The sequence below is a fragment of the Mycteria americana genome, chromosome 2 (assembly GCF_035582795.1).
Source record: "Mycteria americana isolate JAX WOST 10 ecotype Jacksonville Zoo and Gardens chromosome 2, USCA_MyAme_1.0, whole genome shotgun sequence".
Classification (NCBI taxonomy): domain Eukaryota; kingdom Metazoa; phylum Chordata; class Aves; order Ciconiiformes; family Ciconiidae; genus Mycteria; species Mycteria americana.
Genome location: NC_134366.1, coordinates 133987339 through 134005679, shown reverse-complemented (window position 1 = coordinate 134005679; position 18341 = coordinate 133987339). Strand labels below are relative to the sequence as shown.

General features: G+C 40.1%; 1 protein-coding gene across 1 annotated transcript in view; it reads left to right on the top strand.

The window, feature by feature from the left end:
* The first annotated feature begins 488 nt into the window (after positions 1-488).
* Positions 489-18341, top strand: part of TOX (thymocyte selection associated high mobility group box) — a 226107-nt gene continuing 208254 nt past the window's right edge. The window contains exon 1 of the mRNA XM_075495718.1: positions 489-772. Coding sequence (XP_075351833.1) covers positions 671-772 — 102 coding nt within the window. The 5' untranslated portion in view covers positions 489-670. The remainder of the gene's footprint in view (positions 773-18341) is intronic.

Genomic DNA, 18341 nt, shown 5'->3' with positions numbered 1-18341 from the left:
AAGGCGAGAGAGCCAGGCGGCTGGGGCGGCCATTCCAGCGCGGGCGGACTGCCTCGCCGCTCCCCCCGGGGGTGCGCGGGGGCCCCGGCTGCCGCCGCCGCCTCCCCCCCCCCCCCCCAAGCCCCGCTCCTCACGGTGGAGGGCAACCAAAATACACCGCCACCAAACGCAACCAAATAAATAATAACAATAACAATAATAGTAAAAAAAAAGAAGGGGAAAAGAACAGAGGGAGCGAGCGAGAGGGAGGGAGGGAGGGAGAAGCGAACCAACTCCGAGACTCCCATAAAGAGAGGCACACACGGAGCTAGCGCCCCGGTGCCGATGCGTGGGGGAAACAATAAGTACTCGAAGTTACCTGCCCTGCCGTAGAAGAAGGAGGGTTTGTTGATTCTCTCGCAGACATCTGCAGACCGGTGCTTTTTTGGAAGAGGTTTTTTTTTTTTTTCCTCTCCTCTCTCTCTCTTTACAAACCACAAACGGATGTGAGGCAGGGAAGGTGTTTCTTTGACTACTGAAGTCAGGCACCTCTTTTTTATTCTTCTCAGTCTTGTTGTGTGTCCCCCCCTCCCCTCGCACGCACACACACACACACTCACACACCCCCCTTTTTGCACCAACATTAACGACAAAAAGAAAAGGAAAGGAGTTTGCTTGATGTTTTAGTGAAATGGACGTAAGATTTTATTCACCACCTCCTCAGCCTGCAGCCGCTCCTGATACGCCTTGTTTGGGACCTTCCCCCTGCCTGGACCCCTACTATTGCAACAAGGTGACTCGTGTTTTGTGTCGTCCGAGGTGTTTTATCTGTGCTGTCGATTGTGCTGTTGTCGCGGCGCGTTGCATGAGCGGGCGCTGCGCTTTGGCGAGCCGCGCACCAAGTTCACCGGCGAGGCAGAGGGCAGCGGCACTTGCCGGGTTTTGGGGTTTGGGGAGCGCAGTGCCGCCCGCCGCGGAGAGGTGCCGCCGGGACACACACCGGCTCTCCCCTGCAGGCACCCCAAATTAAAACCCCGGAGTAGTTTGGGGGCGGGCGGCTGGAGCGGGGGGGTGGGTGGGGGAGGCATTTTCCGTAACATCTTCCCTTTCGGAGAAACAGCGTGGACAAGGATGTTGATGCGGAGGACTTGAATTTCTAGGGCTCCTGTTAATGAGAAAGATCGCGCCCGCCACAAACCGGCAGAAACTCTCTGCCCCGCCGCGTACCCTGCAGTTCATGTGTCAAAGCGGTACTTGGCCGTGCCGGGAGCACGTTTGTGTGCGCGTGTATCTGTATGTGACATGTACATATACACACACACACACATCTCTATAGATGCACAATAAGGATGTGTAAGGGTGACAAGTCGGTTCAGAACAGCAGCTCGACTTTGTCCCGGCTGGGCAACTGCCTTGCCAATTTCTCTGTAACTTGACTAGCCCGCTGCAAATAGGGTCAGTGCCTGCGGAGGGCTAAGTTTTCGGTCCCCGAGCTCTGGGGAGGGAGGAACTGCAGAGGAGGCTCGCGCTAGCCCAAATCCTGCGTTTGGTTACGGGAGTTTGGTGCTGCGATCCCGGACCACTTCGCTTTACTTTTGCTGCCGAGCAAGGGGGCTGGGGTTCCTGCATTGTTACTGCTTCTGTGGCCTGAGCCAGCTGGTGCTTTATGCATGGGCTGCGCTTCGCTCTGCTGTTACGGAATGGGCTTTGCACATGAACGAAACGCTGGCCTGGCCATAGGAAATAATCAGGAAGTGCGAGCTACCCAGCGCACTTGGTGAGCACACCCCCGCCAGGGGAGAAAGCCCTGAGCCAGCGCTTCCCGAAAGATGCGTTTAAACCTGTGCGCTGAGGCGGTTGTTAAGAAACCTGCCGCGGAAGTCTGTGGCAGGCTGCAGCAGATGTTTTGCGCAGCGTAAACTCCGCCGTGCGCAGGGCCGGCGGCTGGTGCGGAGGGCGGCGGGCCCGGGCGGGGCGCGGTGGCGGGGCGCTGCGGCGGAGGGGCACCCCGCCTGGGGCCAGCCGCCCCGGCCAGCCTGGTTCCGCGCCGGGCTATTGTCATGACGGTCTCACGTGTCGGAGAGATGCTCAGAGCCGTCTCTTTCATTCCGGGCAGCTGCCTCGATTCAGAGATAAACAGCAAAATAGCGAGAATCTGTGCTCAAGCGCGGAGGCTGCAGCGGCGGGGTGAAGCCCTCTCAGTTTTCAGGAAAGATTTCCCACATGGTCTCATCTACCAATCACAACAGAAAGGACCAAATTCATCCTGGCTGCATTTCACATATACTCGATGGAGTTATAGAATTCAGGGATAAATCTGGCCCTTTGTGGTGGATGCCTAAGGATATTTCGAGAGAGATCCCAGAGGTAGGACTGTTAGCGGTGTTTTGAGTAACTGTATTTTGCAGCATCTGGCAAACCTGCCCTATAGATCGGAAGTTTGTGCCAGGAGTGAACTTTGTTCAGCAGGAAGAGTCCAGATGCCTAGGAGCCTCTATGTGTGCATTAATTTTTTGTGAGTGCTCTGGGTAATCATGAGGCTACTGCTACCTTTGATCTGTGGCTTGCCGTTATTTTCTCTGTTGTCTGTTTTTATAAATTGTCACCATAAAGTGTTGCCAAGTGAGAGGCTTGGGCTAATATTAATGACATAAGCACCAAAGTGTCTGAAGACCCATTTGGCAATGAAACTGGACAAACGTTATTAAACCTATCAGTGATTTAAAGCTTCAAAAAGAAGGTAATGACTTGAATACACATTTCACTCATCATTCTTGAGATAGTGGACCAGATTTAATTTAAAAGTTAAATGCTTTGGAAAATCAGGAATTACTTTAATATATTAAATCATTTTCCAATTAAGTTCCTTAAATCATTTTTGGTGGGTTGCACTGCAAATCGAATAAATTAATTTAGAAAGTAGTTTTCAGAATTTCTTTACTAGCTGGTTAAAGCTTCTTTTAAGTCATGCCATGTATGAGGGAGCAAACTGTTCTTTTTAAATGCAAATGAGACACTCATTCTGTAGACAAGTTGCAACTCTTCTATTTCACTTTGCCTGAACTGATAATGTGCTTAAAAGTGCACAGTCATAAGACATATGTTTTATGCTTGGAAAAGACTTACCAGGAATGTTTCAATACAAGATACCGAGTATAGGACCAATGTCTTTTTCAGATGTCTTTGCCACTGAGCGCTGATTACATTAAATGGACAGAATAGGTCTGCCAGGACCCTTGGAAGCGTACATTTACTGATCATTTCATTTTTCACCCCCTTCACTCTCTCCCTTCACCCAGCATGATTAACATTGCTGTGAAAACTTATCTGACTTGTTCTAAACATGTCGTCATGTTACAGTATTGCTCTGTCACTCATTTTCGTGCTGTGTGTATTTAGGGAGTTTGAAGGGCGGGAGGCCTGCAGAATTTTGTGTGCACAAAGTTTGATTGAGTGCTTGCTCTTGATCTCTCCCAGGAAAGGAGATGATGGCTGGAGTGTGATGGATCTGTGTTCTGGGTTGGAATGGTGGTCTTGATTAGGTCTTTACCTGCAAAACCCATTCAGAACTGGATCTTGTTTCTTGTAAAGTTAGTTAAAACTTGCTTTGGGCACTTACTAGTGGATTTGGCCCTTGTTTTCATACCTGGGTTTTGTTTTTTGGTTTTTTTTTTTTGACAAATATGGAAGACTGATTCTTTACATTTTAAATCTGCTTGACCTGCTGGTAATTTAGAATGTATTCCACAAATACTTACGCTTTTAAGTTTTCTAATTGTTCTGTTAGCACTAGTTTTCTTCCTGATCAGGTGATTGTTCATAGCATATGAGTGAGTTCCCAGGCACATGCACAGGAGGTATTGACAGTGCATTTTTCTGTAGCCAAAGGACAAGGCAATAATGTAGATTCAAACAGTCACCTCTTATCTTAGAATTTTCAGTTGGCAGGCTTTGTTTCAGAAGACTGCTTAGATCTTTATTTTATAAGCCTAAAATAGCATTCTAAGCATCTTAGTCTAATATTTCTCTATCTGCTGTGAAAGCTCATTATACTCTGCATATATTGTTATGCAGGCTTTTCCTTGTTTCTCTCGCATTACCCATGGAGAGCGAAAAGTGAAAGAACAATGCAAACAATGTTGGTTATGACAACTGTGTGAGGTATCTCTTATACAAACAGACAGAATGGACGGTATGCTGTGGTATATAGGTCAGCCTTTGCAATAACATAGTGGAGCTCTTATGCTGGACAGACAGATTTAGAGTTGGGGTTGTACTGTTCGCCTCTTGAAACTTGAAGCATAATTGCATTTCAGACATTTACAGGCTAATACGAGTAGTCTGTTCAGTTGAAGTTTATTTTAGGAGACATCACGTTCCTTAATTGAGTTGAATGCTACAAAAGAAATAACTTTGATAATCCGAGTGTCTTAATTTGATAAAAGAATATGGCCAGGGATTTCAAGGTGCTTGAAGAAGTCGGATGATAAGTTTAAATGTTTATGTAGAGAGCAATAAATAACATCCTTGTGGCTTTCTGTGTTGAAGTGTCACCTCCAAAGACCGCTTCAATCAGTACTGTAAGAAGGATTAGTATGTTTTCATACTTGCAACTTTACAGTATTTTCAGATATTTGCTCACATAAAGTGCAGTTATATAATTATAGTTTGACACAGCTAATGACAGGGATGCTGACCCCTGCCAACAGTAGGGAGAAAATAATGGTCTTTACTGCTCCCAATGGTTAGCCTTGCAGAATTATGCACTAGATTCTTCTGTGATTTGCTACCTAGTTCAAAAATACAGGAGCCTACAACTCATCTTTCTTGTGTTCACTGTAGTTGTCAGTGCAGTGGAAAAATACAGCCAGACAGCAGAGGTAGAATGATAGACTGTAGTTGTTTTTAAAAAGAGGAATACAGAGGAAAAAAAGAGAGAGGGGGAAGAAAAACCCTTCAAAATGAAAACAGCGGCGTGACATTGGGTAGAAGTGGATAAGGAGATATAATACAGTGCTTTGTAAGCAGGTAACAATTCTGCTCGTAATCAGAATTCCACAAAGCAAAAGTGCATATATTTATATACAGTGTTTAAAATAATTTATTGTATAAGCTTAACCCCACCATAGAGACTACTCTTAGTAAAATGTTCCATGGCTGTTTACAAAGTGTACATTATTTCCAGTGGCTTGCTTCTACCCACTCTCTGTCTGAAACTCAGAAACACAATTGTGGAAGGCCAGCGCTGTGCAGGACAGCTCTAAAGCTGAAATGCTGTGTTAGTGTTCTGGCAGAGTTTTAGATTATGCTCATCTAATAGATCACCATTTGTTTATTCTGAGCATATTTTTTTTTTCCTTGAACAGCTATCTTATACCCTACTGCATTAGAATCATACTTGAAATTAGTAGGTGCCTCTTAAGGAAAAGATTAAACAGTTACATTAGTGTTGACTGTTGATTTTTAAGTGTTAAGTGTTTTAGTTAGTTTCAGAAAATACCACATAGAAAGAAAGGAAGTGGACTTTTTTCCCTGGGTTCCTAGACCTTAGAATGTAGTCTCAGAGTTACAGGCAAGCCTCAAGTGTGCCTCCTTAAATTCCAGTGTTTCAGAGAAGGAGTGGTCCCAATTTTAGTGGAATACAGAAAATGATTTATATGTGTGCTTTTGAGAAATCTTCCTCAAAGATGTTCTATAAACCAAAGGGTTCACAGTCATTCTTTTTTTTTTTTTTTCCCCTTTCTGCCAAACATCAGTACCTTAGAGAAATTATGTTTTATTCTCTTACCAGAGTGATGTGTTTCATCTCTAGGGCATTACCCTCAATCAGCCTGTCATGAGGTCTTCTGAAAAAAAGTGAAAACTGTAAACTATTAAGAATGCTGAATTAGCTAAACACTACAGTGCATGCAGTACCTTTGGTGTTTACATTAAACCAAAGAGCAGCTGGAGCTGCATTTAAGGACTTAAGGAGCTGATACTGTGGAGGGCTGGGCAGTCCCAACTCCCATTGAATCCAGTGCATGTTGGGGACGATCACACTTTACCAGTAAGAACTGAGCACCCTCCTGTCCTCAGATCCCGTCTTAGCAGGACTTTCTCGTCTTGCTAATGCTGTACAGAAGCACTGGAAAATGGACTATGGTTAAAACACGACTTTATATTAAGCAGAGAAATGTGCTAATCAGTAGGATTTATATCAGAATTCTTGGATATTTAAATCCTGTATTGAGGGCAGATATAAAAAAGCTTAGATGGTGGAAGTAAAAAGCTTCCTTTGACTGCTCTCTCAGCACGGCTCAAGAGTGACCTGAAAGCACCACTTCTCCTGGTGAGGAGTAGTCCCTGGATCAATGCAGACCTTGGCTTCTGGAACTGACAGTGGTGGCAATTAGTGGCAGCTTTGTTTATCTTTTTGAAGTGGACACATGCTCTGTGGATGTCTAGCATGGGCTGCATACATGAAAATACTTATTTTAAATATAGCCTAACCACATTTAAATGTTTTGTTGTTGCAGTTGGACTAGATGATCATTGTAGGTCCCTTCCAACTGAAATAGTCTACTCTAGTTTATTCTACTGCTTTAGTTATGCAACTAGGTACCGATTTTCTGCCCAAGGAGTGATTTCTCATTAAAAATGCTGAGTTATAAACTGTTTCAAAACATGGCTTATAGTAGAAGCGCTAAATGACCGTTAATTATAGCAGTGCTTCCAAAATACTTTCAGACATGGAATTCACATCAACGTGAAGGAGATTTTCTTGGTCATAACGTTTTTCCCTACAGCATTCAGTTGGAAAATGGCAACATTGCATTATTCTATGGTTAGGCACAGATTACGTAGCGTTAGCAGCAGCAACAAGCATCGCCCTTCCACAGCAGCAAGTGCACGGAAGGAAATCTCATCTCCCCTTCCCCTGGAATATCTGCATTTTATGTTCATTGGTTGTGATCAGTTTTAGGTTAGTAAGTCAGGGCATCAAATAAAACGTTTAGCTCTTAACTTAGAGCTTCAAAGTTAAAATCGTTTTTCAGCAGAGATCTTAGTGCAACCGACATTTGTAATGTCTGTGGTTTTCTTTTGCTTCTTATGTTTGCAGTAAGTAGTTTATTTTTAGCATTTGAATTTCATATGGCTCTACTAATATTTATATCTTATCTTTCAATTGCACATATGCTAACACTGTTTCTGAACTGTTCATTTAGTATTTCTCACTGGGCTGCTATTTGATTTGCTATAGACCCTTGTAGTATGGTTTCCTCCCAAGAAACACGCTGATTTCTAAGTTGCAAAACATACTTGAATTACATGAGCATCTGACAAATCCAGGTTAGTGGAAATGTCAGAATGTTTTAGCATTCACATTCTTGACTGTTAAACTGCTCTCTACCAATCAAAAGTGGCACGAGTAGCTTTTCTCAAAGGTACTGCTGGCTAAGCATGGAAATTGAGCTGCTGTGGTAGTACTTTTGTCTCCTGCTATTGTTGTTGATGATTATATGGTCTTAAAGGTTAAATGGAAGTTACTGTAGTTGGTATGTATTTTTGTTACATTAAGGAAATCTGCAGTGAACTCCAGTTACTTATTCTATATGCAAGAAGCAATTAGAATTCTGAAATCAGTGATAACCTGTACTTAGGGAAATGGGTCAGTAAGGGAAGTATGAAGTCTGCAATGTGAAGCACAAGATTTTTCCAGACAGTTCCTGCCAGAAGAGTGAGAAGATTATGTATACGTCTAAATTCCTATTGTATTGATGCTACTCTATACGTATATACACACGTATGTTTCTGCTTCATTATATATTGCTCACTTTGAAGAAAGGGAACTTACTCTGCAAATCCATCATTTCTATCCTGTATTATAAGTAGCTGGCTTTGAAGTCATATTCTGGTTGTGTAGTCTAACAGTAGGGAGAAAATAATGGTGAAAATAATGGTGGAAAATAATGGTGAAAAATGATATTGGCGTCTCGCACACCAGGTAAACGACCTCACACTTGTGGGATAACAGTTGCAGTTGCCAAAGTGCATAAGTTTGTGTTCATGAATAAGAGAAAACATTTGTTTCTTACATGATCACTGTATTTGCATCAACCTGAAACAATAATAAAGAGTAAAAGGAAAAATAGTGGTGAAAAGGGACCATAACCTTTCAAAAAAGTATAATTTATCATTTGGCAGACACAGTTGTGAACATTAGTCATAGAAACCTGCAGATAGTAGAGGCTTAATATCAAAGCTAATGATTTATTTTATGTTAATGACTTTCTGCTAGGGCATAAAAGACTGCTCATAATGGACTCTCAGTGCTGTGTTCAGTTGTGAAGGCTAATGGGATAATCTTACCCAAAATTAAGCTTTTTGAAGTAAATCATGGTGTTATTTTTTCGAGTTAACTCTTGAAAATGTATTGGCAAACTGACTTTTTTAAGAACTGCTTGTAATCTTTAAGAACTGCTTGGAATATATAAGGCAAGTTCTTTTTCTTCACTAGAAGTTTTCTTAATTTTGTTGGAAATGTCTATTTATGGTTTTTTACAGTTCTGAAGAATAATATTCATGATGTGGAAGTCATTCACTTCAGTGGTTTTATCATAGTGCAGTAAATTTTTGTGAGGCACAGTTGTTTTTGCAGGTTGAACAAAGGAAAAGAAGAATTATTTTTTTAGGGGCCTAGCCAGTAATTTGCTAAATGGTAGTAAAACTCTTAGTTTTGCATTGAGAAGTTTTTAAAATCATGTTTACAATTAGTTATAACCAACATTATATTTCAATAAGAGATAATTTGCCTACTAAAGTTCACATAATGTGCTAATCATGTCTAGTGGTTAATAAAGGCCTCCTATCTCACTCCCCTGATGGCTATAAAAGGCTATTATGTTCATGGCAGCAGTTCAGGTACAGCTGCTGTGTGTTAATAATGCATCATTGTCCCACTAATAAACACAGCAAAGGTCAGCAACCCTGAGCACCTAAAACACCTATTCTCTTTCCAAAATATTTATTAACACCTTAATGGCGTATCTATTCATTTTGGTTAGGATTATATCAGTTAATGACCCTCATGGAATCCCGTGTGTTCGGGTTTTGCAACCTACATGCTGTTGTGGGCTGTTGCACTTATCTTTCCTCCTAAACATTTCTTTTTCATCACAACTATGTGTTGTTTCTTTAATTTAAGATTAGCATTCCATGGTCACTTTATGATTAACTTACTTACATTGTTACTTAGTTTGGCAATTTTCATTTTTTTCCTCAGCTAATTTAAGCTTATATTTAGAGGCTGAATTTTCATTAGTTAAGACACTTCATAGAAATTGTAACTATGTGCTAAAAACCTATGTGATTGTGTAACACATCCACACGTGCACACATGCACGCACAGAGAGATGCGTGTATACGTGTGTGTGTATATGAGCAGTACTTCCTCTAGGTTCCATATGTAATTTTATACTAGTGACTTATGTTTTCCTTTTTAGCATAGATTGCTGTATTCATAAAGGTTTTTTAAAATGCATTTTCTACAGACAAAGAACATACTCACATGGGATTTCCATTTTGCCAGGGAAACATGCAAATCAATAGGCCAGCAGTTATCTGCATTAAAATTAGGTATACTGTAATTTATGGGCGCAGTGATATTGTATTTGTCTTGCATAGGCTCAGATATTCTTTAAGGTAGCCTGGCTATGTGTCCTTAGAGAAAAGCAAAAGTGTTAATTGAACAAAATCTCATTTTCTCATCTTGTAGTATTGCCTTTTGTTTTCTGTTACTCATTTTGAAAACCTGATGGGTTTTTTTGTGCTGTGTGATTTACAAACAAATGTTCAGAGGGCAGAAAAATACCACTACACTTCCATCAAGAGAAATGAAAAAGCTTAACTAGCTGACGGGTTTCTATTTGGTGTAGCACATAGCTTCAATGACACATTTGTCATGCTTTAAATATATAATACATACAATAAAATATGTACAGGCACAGTTGTGATATATGTAGTGTCTGGCTCCATTGCTATTGTTTGTAGTCTCTACGGTTGTCATACGTTGTTCTTTGCACATCATACCCTTACAGCAGAATTTGACACAATTTCTAGCTTTCAGTCCTGCACCATTTTCATTGCACAATATACATGAGTTTGACAGGGTGTGTTGAGGACAACTCTGGCAAGCAATTGATATTTTGAAGTGGCAAGCGTTTCAGCAGCTGCCTGCTTGTGAAAAAGGAATGATAAGATATACTGTATTGTTAGTTTCAGGCAAAGCATTAAGGTTTAAGCTCTGTAAAAATGTACACATTATTCGTCAGTGGTGAAGCAAGTCTTTTATGTTTTTTAGAGCTTAGCTCTGGCTGATGTGAACTAGAATGACATTGGTTTAATGGTCAGTAAATGAATAGGAGTACTTTGAATTTGAACCGCTGCCAATTTTGCACCGACAAAGAGACTGACAAAGGAAAGATTTTATGTGAAAGCAAAGCACAAGCAATGTTTGGGGAGGTGGGGAGAGGGGTAGAGGAACCCAGCAGAAATATTCTCCAATGCAGCCTTGTAATGATACTAAAATTGTTAAAACACATCCATTTTACATGGCTCATCGGCTACGAACCTAAGCTGTTTCATCTAATGTTCTTTAAAACCTGTTGTATACACATAGTCTTTTAGAATATATTCATATGGAATTTACAGTGTGTTTTTCTAAATACCACACTGTGCCCTGAAGGCCTGTTGGCAGAACATCAGAGTTGTCCACTGCTGGAGTTCCCAAGTCTCTCTCTATCTGGTAGTGGGAAATTGTAGTTTAATCAGTTATGGCACTTTCAGTGTGTAACATTCATTAGTAAGGCAATTTGTCATGACTGTTAATAGTCAGGATGCATCTGCTCTCTCTTCAGTTACGGAGCGTGATAAGCAAGAGGGCAAATATTTCAATATCTAATAATATTAGCACGTTTGAAAACTGTAGTTCAAGGTTAGTGCTCAAAATACAAACAGCAGATTAATATCGACTATTTATTTTTACTGGTTTTACCTTTACAGATTTGATTTTAAAGTACCCTAATGCTCTTATGAGTTGTACATTATCTAACTGGGTATTAGAAAGTAAATGTTAGCATCTTCAGTGTTTATCAAAGACTTGTCCTCTATTGTCATAAATTCAAAGTTAGGATATTTTCAAAGAGTTGCAAACACGTATAATTGAGCCACATCATTTTCCAGTGTGTCAGTAATAAATTGTTCACAGTATCATTTTTGGCAGAAGCAGGCCTTTTACAGTGTTAGTTTTGTGGCTGGGCAGCTTATAATGTTATAAAAGATATTTGGTGCCTACCAAATAGACAACACGCAATTAGAAAAATGTTCTCTTCTAGCTAAAAACTGGCTTGTAATCATTGTTCATTGTTCTAAATATGAAAGGTTGTTTCCTACAGCCGAGAAAGGTTAGAGGTTTTTTCCACATATATCTGATAACCCTCATGTATTACATAATATGATAGCTTCACACACAATAGCTTTGTGACACATTTTAATTTTTAATGAAAAGCCCCCCAAATTTTAACATAATGATTTCTTTAGAAACCGAGCCCAATCTTGGTAAAATCCGTTCTTGCTAGTAACAAAAGCTGTTACTGTTTAAGTTCCTGTTCAGCAGTTAGTTGGTACGCTTCACTGGATGTTGTCAAAAAGGCTTTTCTCTTGATTGACAACCCCGTAGGAATGTGAATGGAGATTTTAATTGCATATCATGTGTCCATATCAGAGCGAGTGGATTCACTGACTCTGCTTAGCTCCATATCTCTACAAGTCAGCCATGCCAAAACACTTCTTTTTTTAAATAAGCAATTGATATATTTTCCAAAGAGAGAGAAAAAGGGCATGCAAGTGAAGAATGGACTGTAAAGCAAAAGATTCCTGTGAATTTCAGAAGAAAAATGTGTGCAATAAGTTTTCAGAATGTTTTAACACAATTAAGAGGTATTTTGATGATGTAAATTCATTTCAAGTCTAAGTCAGCCAAAGACTGCTAGAATATATTTTTCTTCTGGCATTTGCTAGCAGAAGTGTGTTTATCTTTTTACTTTTTTTCCCAAGAGTACTTTGAACAAAATCAGTCAAAAAAAAAGTAAAGCAAGTGGAAAAATGTACTGAGGCAGGCTGCCCTTACATCTTGCACCTTTATAGAAGGCATGGGGAAATGCTGGGGGTTTCTTCGTGTGTGTGTGAGACAGTGGGCTTTCTCATTCATGCTGGATTTGATCCACACTCTTTGGCCAACACTGTTACTTTAGGGGGAGATTTACCTAGGTAAGCATTGGCAGAGACCTCAGTTTTGAGTCTGATAATAAAACAGAGCTTTGATATCAACTGTAATGCAACTTAAATATTAATTTTTTTCTAAAGAACAGTAAATGATACATCACTGCAAAATGACACTGATAAATAGACCTCAACATTTTCCATAGCCAAGAACATTGCAGGTGAAAATGACAAAGATTCGTTATTATGAATAGTAATTAGATTTTGGTGTCTCAAATTAGATTCCAGGTTTCATTTTACATCAGAAACCACAACATTGACTGCATTTTTTTTAAAGCTCATAAAGCATCAGCAACTGAAAGCACAGCTACAACACAGTTGTGGGGAACATTTAGCTGAGTTCGTGTTTTGTGCCTGTACAGGGACATTGAAATCTAAAGGGGGATGACAGTTGCATGTTTCCGGGAGGACCCCTGGGAAGGAATTGTTGCTTAGTCAAAAAGTTTCTTTCCTGGTTTGTCAGTGCTCTCGGATGAAAAGCAAATGGACTGCCTTTTGCCCTTTTACCCTTTGTGTAGAGCCAACTCGCACTTTCAGGCCATATTTGTGTAAAGTGTGGGAATGGAGGATGCCAACCACTTGTTGAATCTTAAGGCTGCAACAACAAGGCACATCGCCTTGGCTGACAACGTGTGGTTTAACATTGGCACCTGTACGGAGCCTATTAACTCCTGTGTTGGACTAATGTGTATCTCGCCCAATTATGTCTTGAACATCAGTAAACTCTTAGGAGTGCTTAAAAACTATGAATACCTTAAGAAGAAAACCAACAAGACTTTGCTTTATTTCTGATGAAGCAAACCCCTTCTGACTTAATATATGACACCAATGGATGGTTGGATCTATTAGGAACTGGCACTTCCAGGGATTTTCAGGATTTATGAGTAGAAAATAGAGGGAAATGGGAAATGGCAAAGATAGTAATCTGAATGTATGATTCCCTCTGTACAGTGCGCATTCAAGTCCTATGAGCAAATGCATCAGTGAGGAGCCATAGCTTTCTGGACACCCAAAGGTGCTTGTGTTTAGATTTGTCTGGGCTCACACCTGTGCAAGTTTCGGACCTTTGGCACTTTCACTTCTCATAAAGCTTTTTTTTTGAGAGAATTTCTAAAATTATTCCTGGTTTTGGGAGCTTTCCATCACAGCTACCAGGTCCACAAGGCTCCCAAAGCCAGGAAAAATTGTAGACTTTGGAAGTCGAAACCTATAAGAAATGATGTATTTTAAAATGTTTTTTTCATTGAGGAAAGAAAATATTTAGATTGTGCAACAGGGTAAAGCTTGTAACTAAGGTTTTGATAAAAATGAAAGCGGACCCTGAAGCTGTAATTTTGGATTAACACCATGGCCATTTTTGTAAATCACGATAGTAGTTCTTGTAGTGATGTTGAGAAGATTACAACATTGCTGTCATGAGGACTTAATTTGTTCAGTACTTCGTTAGGTTATGAAGTTAAACACTTTAAGGCTGGGAATGCCAGATTTAAGGATGTCTTGATTTTGCTCTTTAGTATGTTACCTTTGGCAGGAATTGATGAAGTGAAACAGCGGATGTGGAATAAGTGATCATGCCATTGCAACTTTATCAGTAATGCAGGTTGCAAATGGCACCTGAGTTAGGCTTTCAGGCACCCTTAAATCTGGCATTTTCCACATTTTGGCCTCTTGACTTTGTAACCAAAATAATATTATTTCAAAAATATCTTTTTTTGTGTGTTACTGATTCATTGGGTTGTATCCATGACATTCATTGCTATCGTCTATCAGGAATGTTTGAGTCTCTTCGACATTGCTGCAGACTTTTCTGCTGCAGAGTTAACTCTTGTTAGCAGCAGGGAGAGTTTTGTCATGGTGAGTGAGGGGAGGACCAAGTCTTGCTGTGGCTAGGAAAGTCTTGGGCTCTCTCTTACCAATCCTTTCCTTCTGTGGATACTTTGACACAGGCTGTCATGGGGCTTGCTTATGTTCTAAAGATTTGGGATCCAACATGAGAACACTTGTGTTACTATTTTGTCATGATGCCCACATTTTGGGCTGGGGAGCTCAAGCATAAGTTAAGGCTTTAGTAGTTTCAACAGTTTACCTCTGAACAAAAGGCACTTTTCTATCTCAATATCTTTTCTTCTGCTGAATTTGAAAGATGTGCTGCAAATAATGGAGGTGGTTGAGTTTCCTTAAGGTTAAAAATACCTCTTGAACTCCAAATACAGGTATTGTGACCAAAATTACAGTAATATACACTATAGTTAAACCTGCAATTTTGAAATAAGAGAAACCGTGTTGTATGCATCTTTATTATCATATATAGATACTATGCTTATAGAAATAATTAAAGTAGCATCTGTTAAATATATGTTTATATTAAACTTTCTAAATTTGTATAAATTATTTTAGTTCTAGCAAAACCAGAGTATTTAGTATACAAAACCTTAGGGCTTGTTCTATAATATTTTTCTTTGGACCTACAAGGGAGTCCATGTATATAATAATGAAAGCTCAGAGAAAAAATATTTTTGAAATGGAAAAATATATTATTCAGCTGAATCCATTGCCCTTTTAAGAGTGCTGCAATTCCATAGGACTTTCTCAAACAGAACATTACAGTAGAAATACTAAAGCAGGCTTTGGTTTTATTCACTGTTTTCAGAAATTCAAAATGTAGATGTTAATATTTACTGCAGAATAAAACAGGTAAATTTCTGAATTTAGAAGATTTTGTTTGGAGGAGAAGACTGCAGACTTTCTAGCAACAAATTAATTGCAACAGAGACCTTAACCTGCTGCTTCCTACATGGTTGCCTGTGTTTCTAGCAATGTTGGAAGTTCTTTGCTTATATTAGAGCTGTAAGCATATTCTGAAGCAATGGGGCACAGTGATGTACCAGACCTGGAAGTTAATTTTCTGCCATTCACTCATCAGAATCTTCCCTTATTCTTACTACTGACCTTGCAATGGACCTGTACAAAGCTGAAAATACCAGTGTTGGAATACATATTTCCCTATTTATTAGGAGTTAAAAATAGAAGAGTATCATAATCATCAAGTCTTGTTATCCTGGGTAAGGATGAAAAGTAGGCTGAGGGAACGCGGGCTTTCCATCCACTCTGGTAGCTGAGTGTTGTTCAGTCAAGCGTGGGAGAGGAGAGCAGGGAAAGGGGGCACTGGGTGTTTAAGAAACTCATCTCAGGAAAAGAGCTGGGGCTGTGGTCTCTCAGCGCTGGTTTGAGCGTGTGTTTGCATTTTACCATAACTGAACATTAGCTTCCTTTCTGCCAGGAGACTCCTTTCTCCCTTTATGTTTCAAGTGTTCTCCCTGTACAGATGCAGAGCTTTGAAAAGACAGATGAATTGCAACCTTACTCAGAGTACCTGTCACCTGGTGATTAGGAATTTGTGCTAGAACAGAAGAAAACATGAAGGTATCCAGTAGAAAATAGTTTTTCTGACTGGTCTTGGCCAAAGCTGGACACCATTTCCACCAGCATGGACACCTAAGCTATCTCAAAGGAAAAGCTAACCAGCTTGCTAGGTGAGAAGGGACACCACTGGAGAGTCCTGAAGCCCCTTTACTGTCAGTGGAGAAGGGGGGGGGGGCATGGAGTGTGCCCCAGGCAGACTAACTTTCACCCTTCCTTTCTTCGGGGTGATTCAGAAATCTCTGGTTCAAAGACCTAGTGTGACAATAAGCCTGTTTTAAGGAAAACAACCAAATTCATATTTACATGACAGCAGAGCTATTAGGATTAGGACTGATCAACTGAAACAGTACTGGATGATGTTAAAAGTTCCATGAATGTGTATTTACAGAAGTCTTTATGGTGCATTATGCTGCTTTTTCTGTGGACTTGCATGACTCCAGGCAACGTTTGCTGGCTCACGGAACCAACTCCCTGAGCTGCAGGGGCTTCTCTGAGAAGTGCTTTCTGTCTTTAGTCCATGAAATGTCATGTTAGCTATTCCATTGCTGCCTTCATCTGCTACTTTCCTTGCTCATGTTCTGCAGAAGTCCTGACATCCTGCAGTGGAGGTTGTCTCTTCAGCAGCTGATTTACCATCTCCTGCCAGGGAATGTCTTTTAAGAAGGTAAAGTCCAAAAATATCAGGAAATCCTTTTGTGACCATTACATTGATGAGGTCACATAAAAGACATGGGGAAAAGTAGTCTCTCCAAAAATAGATCCTGGTGAGAGGAAGAGCAGTCTCCAGCAATGGAGGGAGAGGTCCTTCAACACAAACTTAATTGTGGAGGAGGTCTAGAGAAACACTATGAGATGCTATGCCATCTCGTGTCCCATTCCCCACCCCCCCTCCCTCCCCGACTCTGATAAAATCACTCTTCTCCACATCCCAGTTTGTGGTCTCTTAACTTGGATGAGAACCTTGTTCTTCCTCAACAGCAGGTCTTATTTCAGCCCTTATCTGGTGGTTCAATAACATGCCTGTAGCTCTTAAAAAAAAAGTAGTTGATAAATTTGGAGTACAAGGAATGGACCGCTCGGTTATGTGAGTTCTTTTTCCTTTAGGGCCACTCCACACTACTCTGTAAAGAGTATTTTACTATTTGGTTTTTGTTTTTTCCCCTTCTCTGCCTTTACAAAACGGCACAGTTGACTGTGTAGCTGAGAAGCTGGCAAATGAAGTCTGCTGCACAGAAACAGTTAAAAAATATTACCTTAAGATTATTAACCACACCAGTGCTGGAGTAATGAAAGGACTTGCTTGTACCCACAAAAGCGGGGAAGAGAAAGGTCAGAGTTAGAGCTGGAATTCCATACTTAGTCTGAAATTTCTAGTTATGGCAGCATATTTTGTATATAGGATTATTACTCTTTGGCAAGCCCTGCTGTATCTAAACACTTTTGGGTGGGCTAAGGATGAAGTTTCAGTTTAACTCGGAATTTTCTTGCTTTGTGGTTTTAAACTGTAGATTATAATAACATTTCATGAGCATCAGTTTTTATGGTACAGTTCATTTGTAGAAGATGCTATTTTTACACAGTCCTAGTGCTAAGAGAAGTCTGTTGCATTAGATTTTAAAAGGTGAACTTCATTATGTTTTTCCTGACAAAGAAATGTATCATCTAGGGTAGAGAACTGTGACAAGCTGTTTGTGAAATAATTCAACAAATCTTGTATTTTCTTACCATTTTTTCCCATTATCCTAAAAAGGAATGCAGCCATGAGCAAAACTTTACCCTCTTGGTGCTATAGTATATGGGCTGAAATACACTCCTGAATATCTTACTACATTCTACATACACCACTTGTATAGGACTGCCAATGTCTGTCACCAGTCCTGCCTTAATACAGTCTCCTGTTCTTAGTATCTAGTGTTTAGACTCAGTGCAGCACAAGTACAAAGTCACTGTCTTTTTAGTGTTGAATTTTTAATATGTTTCAGCATTTGTAATGATTTCATTACAGTACTGAACAGAATTGTACTTTATTTTTTTGCAGATACCACTGTATTTGAAAAAGGAGCCATTATTTCCTCCCTTGAAAAAGTGTGTACAGTACATTGCGTACTCTGTTCTCTATGTATCTATGTCTCCAAATTAGTTTGTATCACCTCTGTTATAAAAATCCTTTTCTTCCACCACTACTCTGAAATTGCCTTTCATACTCAGTGTAACCTATGAATTGGTCCTGCGAGTGAGTCATTCCAAGGTTGTTGTTCTTCCCTTATAACTACATTTAATATAAAATACTGTGCTCTATGTTATGTCCATCTTGTTCAGATGGAACAGTGTCTGCTGAGATGGACAAGCGGCATGCAATATCAGAATACATTCAAATGTAATAACGTCTCTAGAATCTTTCTTTTTATGGTACAGAAATAACAGCTTTTCTGCCCTTATCACTGCTTTGGCTTTTAGAACCTTGTGATACCAGCGTATTTCAATCACAAGCTTGGCCTTGCAACTCTTACCCTAGGAAAAATTCCAGTGATGTCCAGAGGAGTTTTGCTTTCTTCAAGGACTGTGATTTGGCCTCAAGTCAGCTACACAACCCTTTCTTAGGTACCCCTTTTTCTTAT